Raw genomic sequence first — 19158 nt, forward strand, 5'->3', positions numbered from 1 at the left:
TTCGTCATTCGTGGCAGGCAACAGCATTGATTGAAATATAATTAAAATAAACAAAGCCGCTCATTGCAAAAGTGAAAAAGCGTGGGGACTGATTATCTATTTTAATTAATTTTCCTATGCACGAGTCGGCAACAATGACATGGACTAGGCGTATCACGTATGACTCCAACAGGAACAACATTAACGGAAATCCTCGTTCAAGCGCCAAAATTTATCAGAATTTCAAACACCCGACTCCTCTTTTTCTGTTTTCTGGTAGGCGGCTTCAATTTCGTTGATCACAGTTTGCTATCACCATCCCTTTTAAGTTGAAAACTGATTTTTTAACAAACTTGACCGATTTTTAAGCTAGTGAAAAACTAGGCCATTATTCGACAGTTAATAGCAAGCCAGGCTCATATAGGGGAAAAAATTCATAAATCAAGACTCAATGTTAAAATTGCATTAAAAGTAGGCCCGGGAATGAAATTTCTACTAACAAATGATTGGGCAAGTTGGCCAGACGTGAGACCCACCTCCTCAGGCGTCAGAGTTGACTGCGCACCGCCCAAAGAGGGAAGAAACAAAAAGGGAATTGGTTGGTTCCCATCAAAAGGCAAAGTTCCTGTGTCGACTAAATCATTGAGCAAATTTTAAATAAGAAAAATGTTTGAACAATTTTTTTTTAAAAAATTATTTGCTTATTTTGGCTAGATTTGAATTTCAAATCTCAAATCAGAGCATGAAAAATGCACATAGGGGCCATTGATCACTCCATATTTGAAATCCATGTATATGATATAATGCTCTTTTACCAATATGGCAAAAGATTTATGGTAAAATCTATTATTTACAAAACTAACAATCTTATGTCAGACCTAACCACACTTAAGATTCTTTAAGTTTTTTTTTTCTTACATTAAGAAAAGGTTGAATTTAAGATCGGAGGGGGAGAATCTGATCTTAAATCCATATTTTTTTAAAGCTTGAGCAACAACTTTAAGTAGACTACAATGAGAGCCGAGAGTTTACCTATCAAATAAGAGAGTAAGGTCTGTCCTTCCAAGCTCGGCTTTCCGTCGCTAAAACGAGGAAAGCGTGGTTTCTGCACCATAAAATCTATGCATAAGAACACAATTTATTCAACCTAAGCATAATTAATTTTCAGCAACTACCAATTGATCCTCAATAGATGCTCTCTGCCTTTTATGTACCACACAAACCTCACTATATATATTCATTCTTCGTTGATGGAACAGTTTGTTCTTTAAAAGGTCATTTGGTAGGAAGAATACTTAGGCAGTGTCCAATGAAACTGCCCAAAACATTTCTTACACTTCTCAAGTGTCATTGCTATCAAACTACTCATAACTAGTTCAAAATAATCTCTCTCTCTCTCTCTCTACATTAATTTTTTGTTGTAATAGGAAATGTCCAAAATGAATTATTGGTAGGAGTTCAAACTTCAAAGACAAATCTGGGCAAGGTCATATTCAAGTCTAAAGCAATAATTTTGTCTGGTGGACTTTCTTTGAAATGGGAACTCGCATTTATTGAGTGTACACATTTGGGACTATGTTAGTCACAAATAGCTGCACATTCCCAAAATTTGTTTGAATTTTTCATGATTCTATTAACATGAAATAATAACTTCGCTGGTTTAAATCACACCTTAATGCAAATGACATATATGTGTGCATGTATAAGTCTATGTAAACTAATTATGAGTTATCAAAATAAGATAATGATAATTTACAAGGTACATGTCGATGTTGCTTTTGGAATCAAAGTATAATTTATGATCATTTACTTGAAATAATTTTATACACAACATCTAGCTGTAAAGCATGCATCAAGCAAGTTTTGAATGACTCATGGTCAGTCTACATAATTCTTGTATTACTTAATCTATATATTATATAATGACTTTTTTTTTTTGTTGAACTTTTTCAAAAATAAAAAAAAACTAACATTTTACTGACGATTCTCTGGAGAACATTTTGTGTCGGGGATTTGGATCTGCCACTTAGGAATCCTATGCAGGAACTTACAATTAGAATTGTTCATATGTAAGTTGATGATGATTATCTCATATAAAAATATAACGAGGATTACTCCTCAGAGCCTGAAAATTAATTTTGGTTTGTGATAATATTTCTTCTTCTGTTGAAGCATTTGAAACAACGACTTGTGCGTGTATAAAAAGATCAAAATCAAATAAAGATCTAAAACCGATGCTTTGTATTCATAGATAATATATTTAATTAATTACTTTGCATCTCGACCGCTTAAAATTGAGGCCAATTATATGATATCACTTGATGGTAGAACTAAATGGCCTCAATGGCTAGAGAATGAATTAAGTTATGGGAATACACTGAACTCTAGCAATATAAGGAGAAGATAAAGATAAAAGACTTTGAGTAAGAAATTAAATATGCAACAAAAAGGAACCGGATTCCCTCATCCCCCATCGTTATCCTCATATAGACAAATGTTGTGGTGTCGTAACAACTCAGTGTACATCAAGTCAGATGATGAAATTATATGTGAATAATATGGGCCGTTTAGCAAATATTAGCATTTTTTTTCATGAAATTAATCTCCATATTTTATTTTCAATGTATAAAATGAAATTTTTAAAATTTGAATTCAAAATATATGCAAAAACAAACCAGCCCTTCCTTTTTCTTGTAGAAAGATTAATTATTTTAAAATTTACTAAAATTTCCCGCCTTTTTCCCATAAAAAAAGAACTTCGTCATTTTATACATGTACAAAACCTTGCTATTTAAAATCCGAAATTGATATTTGTGGCTATGGTCGGGACCCATGTCATTTAAAGTAACAACTACAATCTACCAGCCACTAGCCCGAGCCAGTGGGCCGAGGTACGATCAAATTGAACAAATAGAAAGGGGGTGAACTTTCTAGTGTAAGACTGAGGATGACCATAGGGATGGTGTTATAAGACCCTGAAGGTACATCAAGTTCAAGTTGTTGCAAGTCTTGAGACAAGTCCATGCTTATCATCTTTTTTATAACAGTTTTAATGGCTGGAAAGCACAATATCTTTCTTTCTTTCTTTCTTTCTTGTTAGATATATGCGCAAACACCGGTTAGATAGTCCCAAGAAAGTTTACACAACATTTAGAACAAAGGCTGGTTTGCGGCCAAATTTCATTTTGAATCTCCGGGTGTCAACTCTTTGTGTCGCAACAGAGAGGCCACTGACATGCAAGTTAAAAGGTGGTGGAGGAGGCACACTGGGACACTAAAAACAAGCCCTATACCCTGAAAGTACGAGAGGTTGAGTAGTAGGATGAAATACTCTTCTTACTTGCCCATAACTCGGGTTGGGTAGACAACTGTCAGATTATGCCCACAGAGACGAACTGCAAGCGTTGAACCAAAAATTCATGTTGACGACCACCTAAGTTTGTTAAAGCGCTAAATCCTACATGCTTTGCATAATCTAATCTCAAATGGCTTAATTTTTAATCTAATGTCATAAGAAACTCGGTACTTTCAATTAGAGTAGTGTGGCTGTTCACATACATAATTGCATGGTGACAAACTAGGAGCAAAGAATGTCAACTTGACAGAAGAATAATGAACACACTGTTGGCCTTGATGTGTCCTTATATGGCTAAGTCCTGCCATGTTCTAATCTATCCAGTAAAGCCTTGGGTCACCTTCATAAAAAGTATACTCTAAGGTATAATTTTAGCCATTTCATGCAAGAACACTCTTGCAAGCAAGAAACAAAAGATGCTCTAGACATATTTATCCAACTTGAATTCTAAACTTAACCCTATCTTTAGATGCTAGCTTTTTTTTTTGGTATTTTCTTGAAAAATATTGTTTTTTCTCAATTGGGTTGTCTTCTAGTTGCATTATTGATAATATTTTTACAATTATTTATCAATATTTTGGACAAAAAGAGGGTTCAAATTAGTCAAACATCTATTGTATGCTAGATGTTTTGTTTTTGACTTGTTGCCGACTAATTCCTTGCTGTGGCTGACAGCAACCGCCCATAAGCTTCAGGCCAAGAAAGAAAACATTGGGGAGTGACCGTTATGGTACTTGACTTTTTTGATGCCAATATTAGCCCTAGCTAAAAGGATAAATTTCCTATTTATCATTATTAGGAGAAATTTTTTATTGAAGAAACCAATTTTTGGTCATAATCCCTAAGACATGCTTTATGTTCTTAAATATTCCTTAGAGCTTTTTGTTATGCCATCCATATGGCCCCATTTGTTTGATTTTCTAGAACTTTTGCTTACGTTCTTTTAGTACCATGTTTAGTTGTGCATGGAATTTAAATACCATCTATTCCTAACAATAGGTCAGCGGAAGTAAATTAAAAAAAGATGTTGAGATTTTCAAGGTAAGAAAAGGCCAAAAACAAAGTTCCACCTATCTATATTGTTGGAACTTTACTGCTGAGGATAAAGTTCCACATATCAAGAGAAAGTCCCTGGTGTTTTAGCTCTTTGTTTGTTTTATGACAATCTTTCTATCAAATTTGAACTTTTGTTCCACCTCTAGAATAAAGTTCCAGCTAATCAAACGGGTTATAGTGAAATAACCACAATCAAATGTTAAACCAATATAGGAAATATATTTATGAAAAAGATATTCTACACTTTGTGAATTTTTAAATAACTAATATACATTACATAGAAACCCATCGCTTTCTATTAAATTGCTTAATAGGACTCCTCCCCACATCAACTTTAAAAAAGCTGCAAAAAGCTCCTGCCGTTGTGAGGCCCAATCTAATTAAAAGAAAAAAAAAAAAACGCCTGCCCAGTGGCCAGCTTCCACTCTCATGAACCCACAACAGACCTGTATAATATTTTTGCTTAAATAATATTATCATCAGACTATGTATCCTTTAAACCTGCGTTACTAATAGAACCACGTGTAGCATTCATGATAATGATAAGAAAAAAGATATTGAGATGATGAATACCTAAAAGGGGAATCGTCTTCATAGATACTCGGATGAATTTTAGCTTTCCCATGGTCTTCGGGAACAGAAGGAACAAAGTTACTTTAACTTTGTGATCACTTATCTCGCGCACAGTGATGACGTGATTTTTTATCCCCGTTTTAGAAAAGTGTAGTGCACTCTCATTCGCTGGTGTTGGCCTTCTTTTATAGGGGAAACTACTGAGAATGAACGGTGTAGCTTAGTGGAATAAAGCTCGGCTATACATGATTCAAACCGTCTTCTTTGACTCGCTTCATGAACCACTAATTTGCTTTGCTGTTGTTAATTAATTTTCACGTCCACACACACACACATTATATATATATATATATATATATAATGTGTAAATGATGATTTTAGCTATCCAAACTCACCCAACCATCTCATTGGAGCCGTTTATTTGAGGGGCATCGATATGTAAATGAGCAAAATAAATATGAGGTATCAATATATAAATAAGTAATTTGTATGTCATTATGGACAATTGGGCCCACATGGGTTCACACTACCTCTGCCAGGGGCCGGACCAAATCTGCGATCTAAGTTAACCAAGAGGTGCCCTTGCAGTCGACAACCAGAGCTGAGACAATCCATGTTTGTTAATTTCGTTGGGATTCTTTGCAGGTTTTAAGAGTTGTTTGGTTGGAGAGATATTTTGTAAGTGACTCATAAATTTGCTTCAAAGGTTGAAGCATATTCATAAAACACTAAAATAATATTTCAGGCATATTTAAGGGAATGCACAACGTTTTCCGACCCAGTAGATAGCTAACAGGGTGGTATTTGAATAAGTAAGATGTAGTAAGGTGCAAAAGCAAAATAATTCAAAATTTGGTGTTGAAATGTGACGGCTTTTATTAAGTATTGAACACCTAAATATTGAAGGAGAATTGTGTAATTATCTTTGAGAGAGGGGTAGAGAGAGAGAGTTCCACTAGGCAAGTAGGGAAGATTCTTAATATCTTGACCTTTGTTAGGAAAGGTGGGTACGGGAGGAACCCTATGCTCTTCCAAACAAGGATGGACCAAAGGCTACACACATGTGAATTCGACATCTAACACGTGTAAACAATTTCTTCCGACAAAAACTTTTCATGCAAACTTAAAAAAATATTAAATTATTAAGTTAATAATTATTATTTTATTTCTTTTATTGATTAATTAACTTGGTCATTGAAAAATGAAGACAGAACAAAGACTAGGTTGTCATATCAGGTCTGTTGTTATTTGTAGGGCAATGTGGGCTCAGCTCCATGCATATAAGGACCACAGAAACCTAAGCAAGAAGGAACAAAAATACAAAATACTATATGAAAGGTAAACGATCGATGTGCGTTCCTTGCCAAGGATTAAGTAAATGTAAGAAGTATGCGGAGTAATAAACCTACATATTCCATAAACTTTACTTTTAAGTTCAGGCAAATACTTGATTTGATTATGAAACATTCGATCAAGTTGATTGAAAGTTCATATATAAAATAATTTTCTTAAAAAAAATATGGCGAGTAGAATTTTGATTCTTAGAAATAACCCTATACATGTTATCTTGTGAACTAACAATCAAGTTTATTAAATGAGCCATAATCGATACCCACAGTCCTCACTTGAGCTTATCCTTATTTCATGATTGTATGCATAATGAAGTAGCAATTATGTGCACGTAGGATATATATATATATATATATATATATATATATATATATATATATATATATATATATATATATATATATATATATATATATAAAGAGAGAGAGAGAGAAAGTACATATTTGTCAACCCACCTTTTCTCAAAGCTACCAAATTTGCATAAATAAATGATTCTGTTCATTCTGAATCAGTATATGTGAGATTACCTACACTTTTTTGCAATTTGTACGTGTTTTGTTTACTCGATGGTAGAAAATTCAAACACTTTTAATTAACATAGCAGGATATAATTGCAAAATAAGTATCAAAAAATATATCAGCATCATTATGCTGGAGGAAGAACACTAAATTTTGCTTATGAGTTAGAAACCGCATTTCATCTAGAACAACAAATGCACAGCAAATCTTCACGCTGTTTTTTTGCTGAGTGCTAGTAAATCTAGTCCCTGTAGATCGAGATTATGTGAAAAGGAAATTGGTTTCTTGGTTTTGTTGAATTTCTCTAATGTGGTGAAGAATGCACCAGATAGCAAACAGATGGTCGGCCTTTGTCCTTCTCTCCTGGTTGGGTTGGGTTGAACATATTATCATTATGTTTTTAGAGAGAGAAAGTTGATGAGAGAGGTCCGCGTTGACATGGCATGGCGTCTGTCGACGAGGCCCCACAGTCTTTTCTCTCTCCTTCCCAGCTTCACCATATATACCCGCGTTCCTCGACCCATTTGCTTCAGAGTTTCCATCGTCTTGGTCCCTAGCTTTCTTCACGATATCACTCCTGAAGACAGCCAGGAGCCAGAGCGACCTGTTTCTCTGTTTGTGGCTACTGGTTCCTTTTTGGGAGCTGCCACCTTAGTTCTGTCAGCTGAATAGGCACAGAAACTCTCTTAATTCACAGAATCCCAGTTAGTGCCACAGTAACAGAGAGGCCGTACTCCTTCATCTCCTTGCTTCCGCCATTAATTCTGTGGGTTTCTTGGTGGTGCCACCAATTTGGGAGGAAATGGGAGAGGGCAAGGGTGCGCCGAAGCAGTGCTTCGCCATTGATGTGGCTCAGCAGGACCCTTCCAAATTCTTCGATGACGATGGACGTCCCAAGAGGACAGGTGAGATAGAGAGCAACAGGGAAAAAAATTTGAGTTAGAATTGCTCTTGATAATGGAAGGGGCTGTGTCTCTAATATGGAGTCTTCTTGTTTTCTTCTTCTGTTCTGCGTTTTGCCAGGAAACATGTGGACTGCCAGCGCTCACATCATCACGGCCGTGATTGGGTCTGGAGTTCTGTCTCTGGCTTGGGCCATTGCCCAACTGGGATGGATAGCAGGCCCTGCTGTAATGATCCTCTTCGCCTTTGTTATCTACTATACTTCCACGCTTCTTTCAGACTGTTACAGGTCTGGAGACCCTGTTAATGGCAAGAGAAATTACACCTACACGGATGCTGTTAAGGCCAACTTAGGTATGTAGCATTTTTCTGCTGCAGCTCTGAAACTCAGAGAGCGAAAGAAAGAGAGAGAGAGAGAGAGAGAGAGAGATCTCAGTTTATGGCCAATATGATCAGAAACTGAACAGGTACTTCCATTAAATCTTGTAGGTGGTGTTCATGTTCAGATTTGTGGGTGGATTCAATACTTGAACCTTTTTGGTGTAGCAATTGGTTACACAATTGCTGCCTCCATTAGCATGATGTAAGTTGCTCTGTCTTCCCCTTCTGAAGCTTTTTTTCTTCTTGGTGTCTCCAGTCATGAGATGAACCCATTGTTTCTTATATTCTGAGTGTCCTTTTTGTCTCATGCAGGGCAATCAAGAGGTCCAATTGCTTCCATAAGAGTGGAGGGAAGAACCCGTGCCACACATCCAGCAACCCCTACATGATAATCTTTGGTATATCAGAGATAATACTGTCCCAAATTCCAGACTTTGATCAGATCTGGTGGCTCTCCACTGTTGCAGCAGTCATGTCATTCACGTACTCCACAGTAGGCTTGTCCTTGGGCATTGGCAAAGTTGCAGGTTTTTTTACCATTCCATTTTCACCCCAATTTACCCACTTTCACTACTCTTTCTTATCTGAAATTAAGCCTGAATTCGCTACTCTTCTTTTTACTGCAGAGCATGGGAGTTTTGCAGGCAGCTTGACAGGGATCAGCGTAGGCAAAGTAACGGAGGCTCAGAAGATTTGGAGGAGCTTGCAGGCTTTTGGTGACATAGCCTTTGCTTACTCCTACTCCATTGTCCTGATTGAAATTCAGGTAAACAGTTTAGTACTTTCTGGTAAATCTTTTTCTTGGTTTTCACTTGGGCAGCGGCTGAAATTTTACTGCTGTAAAACACAATCTGTGATATTGTTTTCATGAACTCAGAAGAACTGTTCAACTTCTAAAACTTTTCCCCTTTCAACTTGAATATATATACATCTGTGTAATTGATTCACAAAAACCAGCCGACAGCGCCCGACCGGCGGTACAGAATGTGACTAATATCTTCATACAAGAAAGATATTGATCATCTCTGTTTTGGTTCGGCGCAGGACACAGTGAAATCTCCTCCATCGGAAGCGAAGACGATGAAGAAGGCAACCCTCCTGAGCGTGGCGGTGACCACCACGTTCTACATGCTGTGCGGCTGCATGGGCTACGCCGCCTTCGGCGACCACGCGCCTTCCAACCTTCTCACCGGCTTCGGCTTCTACAACCCTTACTGGCTCCTCGACATCGCGAACGTCGCCATCGTCGTCCACCTCGTCGGCGCCTACCAGGTCTTCTGCCAGCCCCTCTTCGCCTTCATCGAGAAGTTCGCCCAGAGCCGATGGCCGGACAGCGACTTCATCACCAAGGACATCGCCGTCCCCATCCCCTTCGCCGTCAAGCCCTACAACCTGAACCTTTTCCGCCTCATCTGGCGGACCATCTTCGTCATCCTGACGACCGTCATCTCCATGCTCCTCCCCTTCTTCAACGACGTCGTCGGCATCCTCGGCGCCTTCGGCTTCTGGCCCCTCACCGTTTACTTCCCCGTCGAGATGTACATCGCGCAGAAGAAGATACCGAAATGGAGCTCCAGATGGGTGTGCCTCCAGATACTGAGCTTGTGCTGCCTCGTCATCTCCATTGCCGCCGCCGCCGGCTCCATGGCCGGGGTTGTCCTCGACCTGAAGGCCTACAAGCCATTTAAGAGCACCTACTAGAATAGAACTGTACTGCCAGTAAAGTTTTAAGCCTCTTTTCTGCCACACATGGCGCCCACTTGTAGATGATGCCTAAGAACAGGGAGAAATTTTCTCTACCCCATGCAAACATGATAAGGACACAAGAGATCCAATCTTGTACCTTTTTTTATTGTTTCAATGGAAATTAAAGCTTTATTTTGTATCAATCTTTAAGAAAAGGGAGAACAAAATCTTCAAAGAACATCTACCAACTTCATGCTCAAATTCCCTTCTTAATTTTATATCCCATATGTGTAAGATACATTATCATGGCAACATTCAGTGACTAAGCAGAAGAAGGATAAGAGTTCATGTTATATAGCATAGAAAGTGCTAAAATTGCGCCTGTGAAAGAAAAGAAACACATATTCACATGAAACACATATATAAAGAACTAAAGCAAGCTGCTGGCTGAACGGATAAAAAGTTAAAATTCATAGTTGTAAAAACTAAAACCACAATAAACTGTTGGTATATTTTAAAAATACTGTACACTATCACTAATATTTATGCTGGAATTGGTTTTAATTTTCAATCATCTGATAACAGCCAGCGCAGCCGATGGATTTCATTTACCCGTGTTACATTAGTTTATAATATCTTGTGTTGACTATGTGGACTGAATTATAGAAACAACAGTTTGAGGCGTCACAAAACCTACCATCCCCCCTAGACGATTGACTAGTTTCCGGCCACTGGTCACATCTTTCAACTACAAAAAAAGGTTGAATGGTCTTAATAAGAAGAACAGGTCCTTGATCAGGAAAAACGTTAATGACATCAACAAAGACATAATAAGGACAATAAAGACGGCTAGAATAAAAGTCTTGTATTATGAGATTGATTACGGAGATCACAACGCTGTTGAAGAGAATTTTAATTAATTAGCTAACATTAACGCATAATTTCTCATGTAATTATAATTAATAATTAATTAATCACTTATTTGAGCAAATGGATTCATGGTGGGTGAGTGAGATTGATGCTTGACTTGGCTGTTGTGGTCCTAAGTGGGGGTGGGTGCGACGCAGCGAGCCGACTAACTCGGGCGGCCGGTCGGGCCCTGTGGAAGGAATGGACGCCACACGTCAAAGGAAGAATAGAACAGGTTGGTCCATTGGCATCTTGTGTCACTGTTGAAAAGATCAGCTTGGTCCATTGGCATCTTGTGTCACTGTTAGGTTGGTCAATCCTTTTCCATTGTGCATGGCCCAGTAATATTCTGATTCTTGTCATATATACAGGTGCAAAAGAGAGAGAGGTCGCATGAATTCCATGTATTTCCTTCTTCTTTCTTTCTTTCTTTCTTTTTTGGCCGACTTCTATTTGATTCTGTTGGTAAAAACCTGGTTCGGGTATTAAATTCTTGACCTTCTTCAACTTGAACAACAACTCTAGTTCATCTTTGGCAACATGATGAAGAATTGGAAACCCCTGGAAGGCCAAAATCATCCGGTTAATAGACGTGTGAACATGGCACTATTGTCGTTGTCAGGCATTCATTGCTTGTCTGTGTGGCCAAAGGCTGATGTTTGTCACAGTACGGTTATGTTTCTATCATTCACGTCAAGCTTGAAGTCAATTTTGGCTAGGTTTGAAACCAAGAAATCTCTCTCTCTCTCTAGATTATTATATCATTCACGCCACATTTTATTATATCAAGAGTTATCTCGGAATGCTTTTAACTAGAGGTATATATTTATATATGTACAAAAGACAAAATCACATTAATGATTTATTATGCATGATTGGATTATAACACTTTATGTGAGAGGACTAAATGTAGTTCTATATTTATAATAATTGAAAAAGCCTTTAAAATAGTTCTACATTGGTAATAACCAAAACATTTTAGGAGTACATAAGCGTTGGCGTATTACTGTCAGTTTTGTCCGATCCACTAACTTTTCTTTTTTCAAGAGAATCAACTGAAACCGACTGGGAGGCGGAATTGCTAAACCACACATTTGGGTCAGTTTTGAAACAAGGGCTCACACAAATATATAATTCCTTGGATGCCCAAAAAAAAGAAAGAGAGAGAGAGAGAGCCGATAAAATATGAATATATAACAAAATTTGGGGACAAGAGGTCCCCTAGGTACATCCGCAAAAAACAAACCGCAAAAACAGAATCAAGAAGAAGGAATATACAATACAATGCACAGAAAAATGAAAGAGAGAGAAAGAGTTCTTAAAGCCCAAATTAACCAACTTGTTGCTTTTTGGAATGAGCAAGAACATGAGTATCCACAGCCTTGAAAAAGAGCCCAGCGTCATCTTTTTTTTCCCAACCTGAAGAAGGTCCAGGCTGCATCAGTGTCTAGGAGGAGATTGAGTACTATTATCTCAGTATTTAGGGCTTTAACTTGACTCCTTTAACTAGTTTATGTAAGTATGTCTCATTTTTTAAAACTTGTTTAGTTGCCACTTGTTTAACTATTCTCTTATTATAATTCAACATTGACTATTATAGAGTCGAGCCAAATCGAGTTTAAAGGAGTCGAGTTTTTACAACTCAAACTTGACTCGCTAAATATTTCAAGAAGACATTTGAACTCGAGCTCGACTCATTTATAAACGAGTTGAGCTCAAGTCGAGTTTTGACAAGCGAGTTCAAGTTGAGCTGGCTTGACTTGTTGTGCATCATAGGTATTGCACTTGCACTTGCACCATTTATGCGCCGCTAAAGCCAGCTTCTTGCTCTTCCTTTGGGGCAACCAACTTGCTCATCTTCCAAGTTCATGTATTGAATTGTCCCTCAACTTATATGTCTTACCTAAAAAACTGAAGCCTCCCCTATACCCCTGCCCATGGTTCAAGACCTACTTCAGAACCTAGGTGGCTGCGGTACCAGCATTTGCAGTCTACAAGAATGGTGCCAATAAGAATCAGACTAACGATAGTGCTCTCACCTGCCCACCAGCCCACCAGCCTGACCAGCTATTATGGAGTTCATATGAAGTTCCAACCACAAATTATGGAATATAAGCTCATCTTGCTTGTTCTGAAGTCGTTCTTCTCTCTTTAATTTTTGTCTTGCTGAGATTTTAGCACCGCCGGCTCAATGGTGTGAACATCTGAAAAAATGGCGGTCCAGCCTGATCAGTTGGACTACGATATGGCGCAAGCGTGGAGGTTATACAAAGGCAAGTTGGAAGTCAGGTCGCTCTTGCAACAATGAAGAATCTTTCTATGCTTACACAAGCAGCATATTACGCCAACGGCATACTGCCATATGATCTTCAACTAACGTTTGAAAATCAACAATCTCGGAAAGCTACTGCTATATATATATATATATATATATATATATATATATATATATATATATATATATATATAGAGAGAGAGAGAGAGAGCGAGAGAGAGAGAGAGAGAGAGAGAGAGAGAGAGTTGGGTAAGGAATTAAAACCAGGCCTCTCAAATTTGAGTTAAAAATTGTTTAACAAAAATAGACCTCTTAATTGATTATAAACACTACTTTTATGTAAATCATGTTATATATATACATATATACGTATAGACATATATAATTAGGTAATTTTTGTAAATTATTGCTAGAAATTGGTGATTTTCACTTTGACAACTCTAACATTTGATCTAATAATATTTTCACTTTTTTACACAAATTTGCAGCCATCTATTTGGTCAAATCTGTTAAAGCTACTTAATTAATGGTAAGTACAATAGGATGCATATGTGGGGATGCTATATATGTACACACACAAACACCCACATTTCATTAAGCCTAACTAAGTGACATAAAATGCTATAAAAGTATATAATTGTTTGTGTGTGTGAAAGTTTCTTATAATCAGCTGTTTACCTCATTACTTAGCTTAATCAATTCATAGTCAATATTTACTAAATATGTACATGTGAGAAAACAATCAGTGATGGGGTCTTTTATAAAATAAATAACTCAACAATGAGCGGTAGCAATCCGGGTACCTTTTTGAAAAATGATTTCATGATGAAACAAAAGTCATAGACGTGATGATCAGCGTAAGAAAAGATCTAAGATTGCCCAAACAAGAAACTTGTGGCTTATGATACAAGAAAATTTACATCCGGGAATTTGTATTCTGTGGTTGAGGCAAGAAGACCTAAGATGTGATCGATAACAAACACATTATAGTACTCAAGATCTATAAGATTTGACAAAGCATGAGCCCACAAATTTTTTTTTTTTTTAAATTGCTTGGTGGATACCACCCTAAACTTCATTTGATCTCAAGGCCATTTCACCAATCCCCGAGGAACATGTGTCTGATTTCACAAGGGATAAGCGCCCCAAAGATTTGAACCAGCGTCTGGCTGCATACAAGACAAGGCCAGCCAAGAGCACCAAACCCCTCAGGGAATTGAACCCGAAATTTACTTGTATCTTCGTGACCCGTGATCTTGATATCATTCAGCATCAACTAATGAGATAAATTTGTATTTTTGAAATGATTTTAACTGGAAAATATATTAAAAGAATTTTACATCTCAATATGTAATTCTAGAATTTGTGAAGAGATTATGGAAAGTGTACAAGTGGTTGAACAATATATATATATATATATATATATATATATATAGAGAAAGAGAGAGCCGATAAAATGAGAGTATATAACAAAATTTGGGGACAAGAGGTCCCCTAGATACAAAATCAGAGAGAGAGAGAGAGAGAGAGAGAGAGAGAGAGAGAGACTGGTAGTTGATTGATAGACACTTAAATGAAAAGACTGATGAAGAACAAAACAGTCCTTGATCTTTTTCAGTTCAAGGGTTGAAAAGTAACAAAGGAAAATAGTGTATACCAATTGTATTTTAAGAGACGATGAAAATGTCCCTCCATCTTTGTTATATATATATATATATATATATATATATATATATATATATATATATATACCACATGGGTAAGAGATAAAGACCAAACTTCTTAAGTTCTTGTTAAAAAAGACTGATGAAGAACAAAACAGTCCTTGATCTTTTTCAGTTCAAGGGTTGAAAAATAACAAAGGAAAATAGTGTATACCAATTGTATTTTAAGAGACGATGAAAATGTCCCTCCATCTTTGTTATATATATATATATGTAGAGTGGTTCTTCATAATTGTCTTGGTTAGGCGTTGTGTAGTCTATTCAATGACGGAAGAAAAATAAGAGAACTTCTAGAAAAGGTTCTATGACGCTTAGATAACGAGGGGGAAAGATGAGAAGAGTGAAGAATGTTGCTACAGCGTCAATGGGAATACTATTATCGTTTGCAATTTAAGCCATTAATCTTATGTTGTGTGCATCAACTTGACGTGCATAATTCTCCTGATCTCATCTTGAAAAGAAGAACCGAATAAAACGGGCGAACGGTGATGGCTGTTGGATTGTCATTTTATGTTTTCAAACCCGTTCGAAACTTTCACATTCAAGAAAACGAAATGAGAAGGAATAATTATTTGAACACGTAACTCTAATGAAAGCAAAACCTTCATTTTTCCTGATGGAGGAATCAAATTCTTAACTTCAAAACAGTGGCCGAGCTAGAAACTTGTAGCTGAGGGGCACCGATTCATCTTACTATTGCAATGGATTGGATGCATATTGAACTACAGGGTAGCAGCCTAAGTCTAGGGGTGAGACTTACATAGAGCTAGGCCTGATTTCTGTGTTATCGTAGTAAAACTCTTCTAAGGGTTTACTCATGATAGGGTGGACGGTTGCCCACACCAGCCACAAGGTAGCTTATTGCTTCGAAAGTGTGAAAAATATATATTCAGATATTCGAGCACTCTGAGAAGTGCATGTGACGTGTTAAAATGATCGAGATGTGAAACCTCATCCCTTCCCTCGATCCAGGACCCGAATAGGTGAGTTTGCCGATTTGGTAAGTCGACATTGATAATTTAAAACAACAAAAATCATTTCTAAAAGAAATAAACTTTAAACTGATTTCAAATAAGAAAATTCTATTTGGACAATTCAGAAGAAAAGAGAGGGAGAGAAACGGTCAGGTTGGCATTCTTTTCAATTTTAAGCAATGACATCAAAAGTTACTTTCAAAGCTCCAGTGTATACATATGCCTTGTGGATAGGAATATAAAACTATTATGTATATTATCTACCTACAAGATGCTTTATTATCAATGTAGAATGAAATTCTTATCCAAACGACCAGTTTCCAAGTTTAAGAGCTTCTCCTAGAAAGCAACTCTTTGATCATTTATGTGAAGCCATACCAATCCTTAAGCCAAAGTGCAGGTTGAATATGATGGAAGAAGGGGGGAGGCAGGTGTGATCTACCTGTGGACAATTGCCCACACGAAAGCTAAAAAAGCAACTTATTTAGATATTGACATTTCTAAGCAATTTTTCCTCAATTAATTATACATTTTATACCTAGTGTCCCTTAATTAGAATTCTTTGGCTGATCTGCCCTGCATGGTATGATAGCAATCTGGATGAGATCAATCTTTCTGAAACCCAAAAGCATCTGACATTTTTTTTTTGGGGTGTTGGTGTCCTTCTCAAAGTTGAATTCACATGCAAGAAGACATTGAAAGTTAGTTGTTGAGAATTATAATTTTTAAAATTTCTTAACAAGATAAGCATATGAATTATAAAAATAGATGACGATAATTGGTATATGAATCAACCTAGCTAAGAAGCGGTGGCAGAGCGAAAAAATATTTCTGCATGGGGAGTAATTATTTTTTTAAAACTTTAGGTGGGAGCAATGAAGTTTTTTAAAAAAAGTTCACAAATAAAAGTTGGAGGGTTTAAAAAAATCTATCCTGTCCACACCCCCAAAAGGGATGAAATCTTACATTCGGTTCAGATTCAGGTTCGATCGAGCGTTTACTACACTCAGCATAATAGGATTCTACGCAATCTGGATTTGGATTCAGATTCAGGCACTACTCTTTAAAACCATCTTCAGATTCAGTTAACATATATAAGATCCATCTAATCAGATCCTTATGGGACATTAGTCATATATGAAGCATTCGACTTTGGTTATGAAACTGCATACCGAAGCCAAATCCAAGTAGTAATCAAACATGGATTCCTTTATCAAATCTAATTAGACAGTCACAAATCAAATCTGCAATTCGATATTATCCAATCCATTAATTCCATTCGTTGGCATCTTCTTGATTCTTTGAGCACTGCACAAGGAATGAGGATTCAATTCAAGAAAAAACAAGAGAACAAGAAAGTGGATGAAGATTTCAAGATTACTCGTTGCCATAGTCCATTCTTGCAAGTGAAGACCAGGATGAAGCTTGGGTGAAACTAAGTAGAGACCCGAACCAACTGATGTTGAAGAATCAGCGGCTGAGTTAGTGGTCAGGAGTGAAATGCTGCTCGAACCCAGAGCTAGCTGTTCTCCACAAAATGAGTTCAGACACAAGTGCAGGCGTATGCCCCACGGAGTCCAATGTAAAACTTTGAATTTACATGTTGCATCATAATAGACCTGGGTGGAGTTAAATGGGACATCTCCAAGAGACCCGAGTCACTGCCCTAAGGCCAACTGAAAATTTATTCATTATATATTTAATATTCTATGGAAAAAAATTTCTAGCTTCGCCCTAATGCGAACATAAGCTAAGAAGCATCTGTAGATGGAGCAATCAATTCTGGTGATTAAGTACGAATATGCCCAGCAAACTTATGAAAAATCGGCGATAAGCAATTGGGCATATTTGTATGCACTAATTGCCACCTGAAATCAGAAGAGAAATATCATTTGGTTCGTCCATGAAATATTGTTGTTACTTATCGTCAAGGAAAAGGATGTTGAACTCATAATATCATTTTCCTGCTCTTTCCCCCTTTTTTTCTCGAGTATTTAATGAAGGTTCTACATCTGCTTTCACATTTATCTGCTAGTTACATTCTTCCCGATAATTTAAACTTAGAAAGAGTAAAGCCCTCAAAATATCAACAACGAAAGAGGGAGTTTGTTTTGCTGGTTATGGTTTTCTTTTTCTTTTCAAGTGTAATTTTGTTATTTGAGAAAAAAAAAACTTTTGAAGTTCTCCCTGTTTTTTAGGGAGATCAATGGATTGGATCCAATCAGATGTATATTTTATCATATCTGCTTTTTCCAATATCTAAGCATTCAAGTTCTAATTCAGATCCAAATTAGGACAGAGAAAAACCGAATTCATAATCAGAATCCAACTTTTAGATTAACATCCGAATCCATATCCAAACCACATTATAGACACAAAGCATAGGATTATTTATTGAAAACTATATCCCATCCGAATCTGAATCCAAATACGGTCAATATTTACTTGAATGCGAATCTGATTCAAATTCTTAGTCAGATATCATTTTTTTTTTCATATCTGATTTTTTTTTATACGATTTGTATAATGGGCTTGCTGTGCCCCGCACATCCACTTCGATCCGAAGGATTTTCAGATTGAATCAGTCTTGTTGCCTTGATTTGAGCAAGCGCCAGCAGGCTAGACCTTGTAAGAAATTAAGTATCCAGAATAAGTTTTGAGCACATGATCATCTATTTGTCACTCATTGTTTACTCTTGTTATATATTAATCCTTTGGGCTCATAGATCTGTTATTTGAATTCTATCTCTGGATTATTTTATGATTTCAATAGGAAGTCTTACTGAAAAAGATGAAAACATAAAACAAAAAAAAAATCGTGATAAATTGATTTTTTAAGTTTTTTTTCAAAATATCAAAAAATTTTCCTTTTTTTTTCATTTTTTCGTGAATATCAAAATAATGCTTATGCCTAGATGCTTTATGTAAAGAATTAGTCTTCTTGCCTATTCCAAAAAGAAGAATTTATTGCCCAGTGAAAGAGATTGTGGGAACAAATGATTAGAGCTACAATACTGCTTACAATTACTCAAGCAGTTGGACATCACAAGGTTGCTTTTGCTCACATACATAGCCACACATATCAAGATATTTATTAAGATATCACAAGATTAAAGAAAAAAATTTTGTGATATTTTAAAAGAAACATTAAAAATCAATTTGTCAAGATTATGTTGCGGTCCTTTTTATTTCATTTTCTGCTTTCATTTTCTTCAACTTTTGTTTGAATGTTTCATTTTCTTTCCTTTTGTTTTAGGTATTCAATGTGACCTCCTAGAAGCAATGCAATGCAATGCTTATTAGTTTATCATTTTTACCATTTTAACCACATGTTTATTATGTCTTCTATTAGTTCCTCATTTGTTGTATTTTTGCCAACATTTGTATTTTTAACTTTTTTTTAAAACACAAATGGCCAAGAAAAACCTCACCAATAAAACCAGAAAGTTATATTTGTGGCTATACTTATATGTA

General features: G+C 36.5%; 1 protein-coding gene across 1 annotated transcript; it reads left to right on the top strand.

The window, feature by feature from the left end:
• The first annotated feature begins 7352 nt into the window (after positions 1-7352).
• LOC116246170 (amino acid permease 3-like) lies at positions 7353-10005 on the top strand. The gene is made up of 6 exons (XM_031617893.2): positions 7353-7737; positions 7856-8089; positions 8225-8318; positions 8429-8643; positions 8743-8882; positions 9161-10005. Exons 1-6 carry the CDS (start codon positions 7635-7637, stop codon positions 9815-9817), a joined length of 1443 nt encoding a protein of 480 aa, XP_031473753.1. The 5' UTR covers positions 7353-7634; the 3' UTR covers positions 9818-10005.
• Positions 10006-19158: the final 9153 nt, after the last annotated feature.

The sequence above is a fragment of the Nymphaea colorata genome, chromosome 1 (genome assembly GCF_008831285.2).
Source record: "Nymphaea colorata isolate Beijing-Zhang1983 chromosome 1, ASM883128v2, whole genome shotgun sequence".
Taxonomy (NCBI): Eukaryota; Viridiplantae; Streptophyta; class Magnoliopsida; order Nymphaeales; family Nymphaeaceae; genus Nymphaea; species Nymphaea colorata.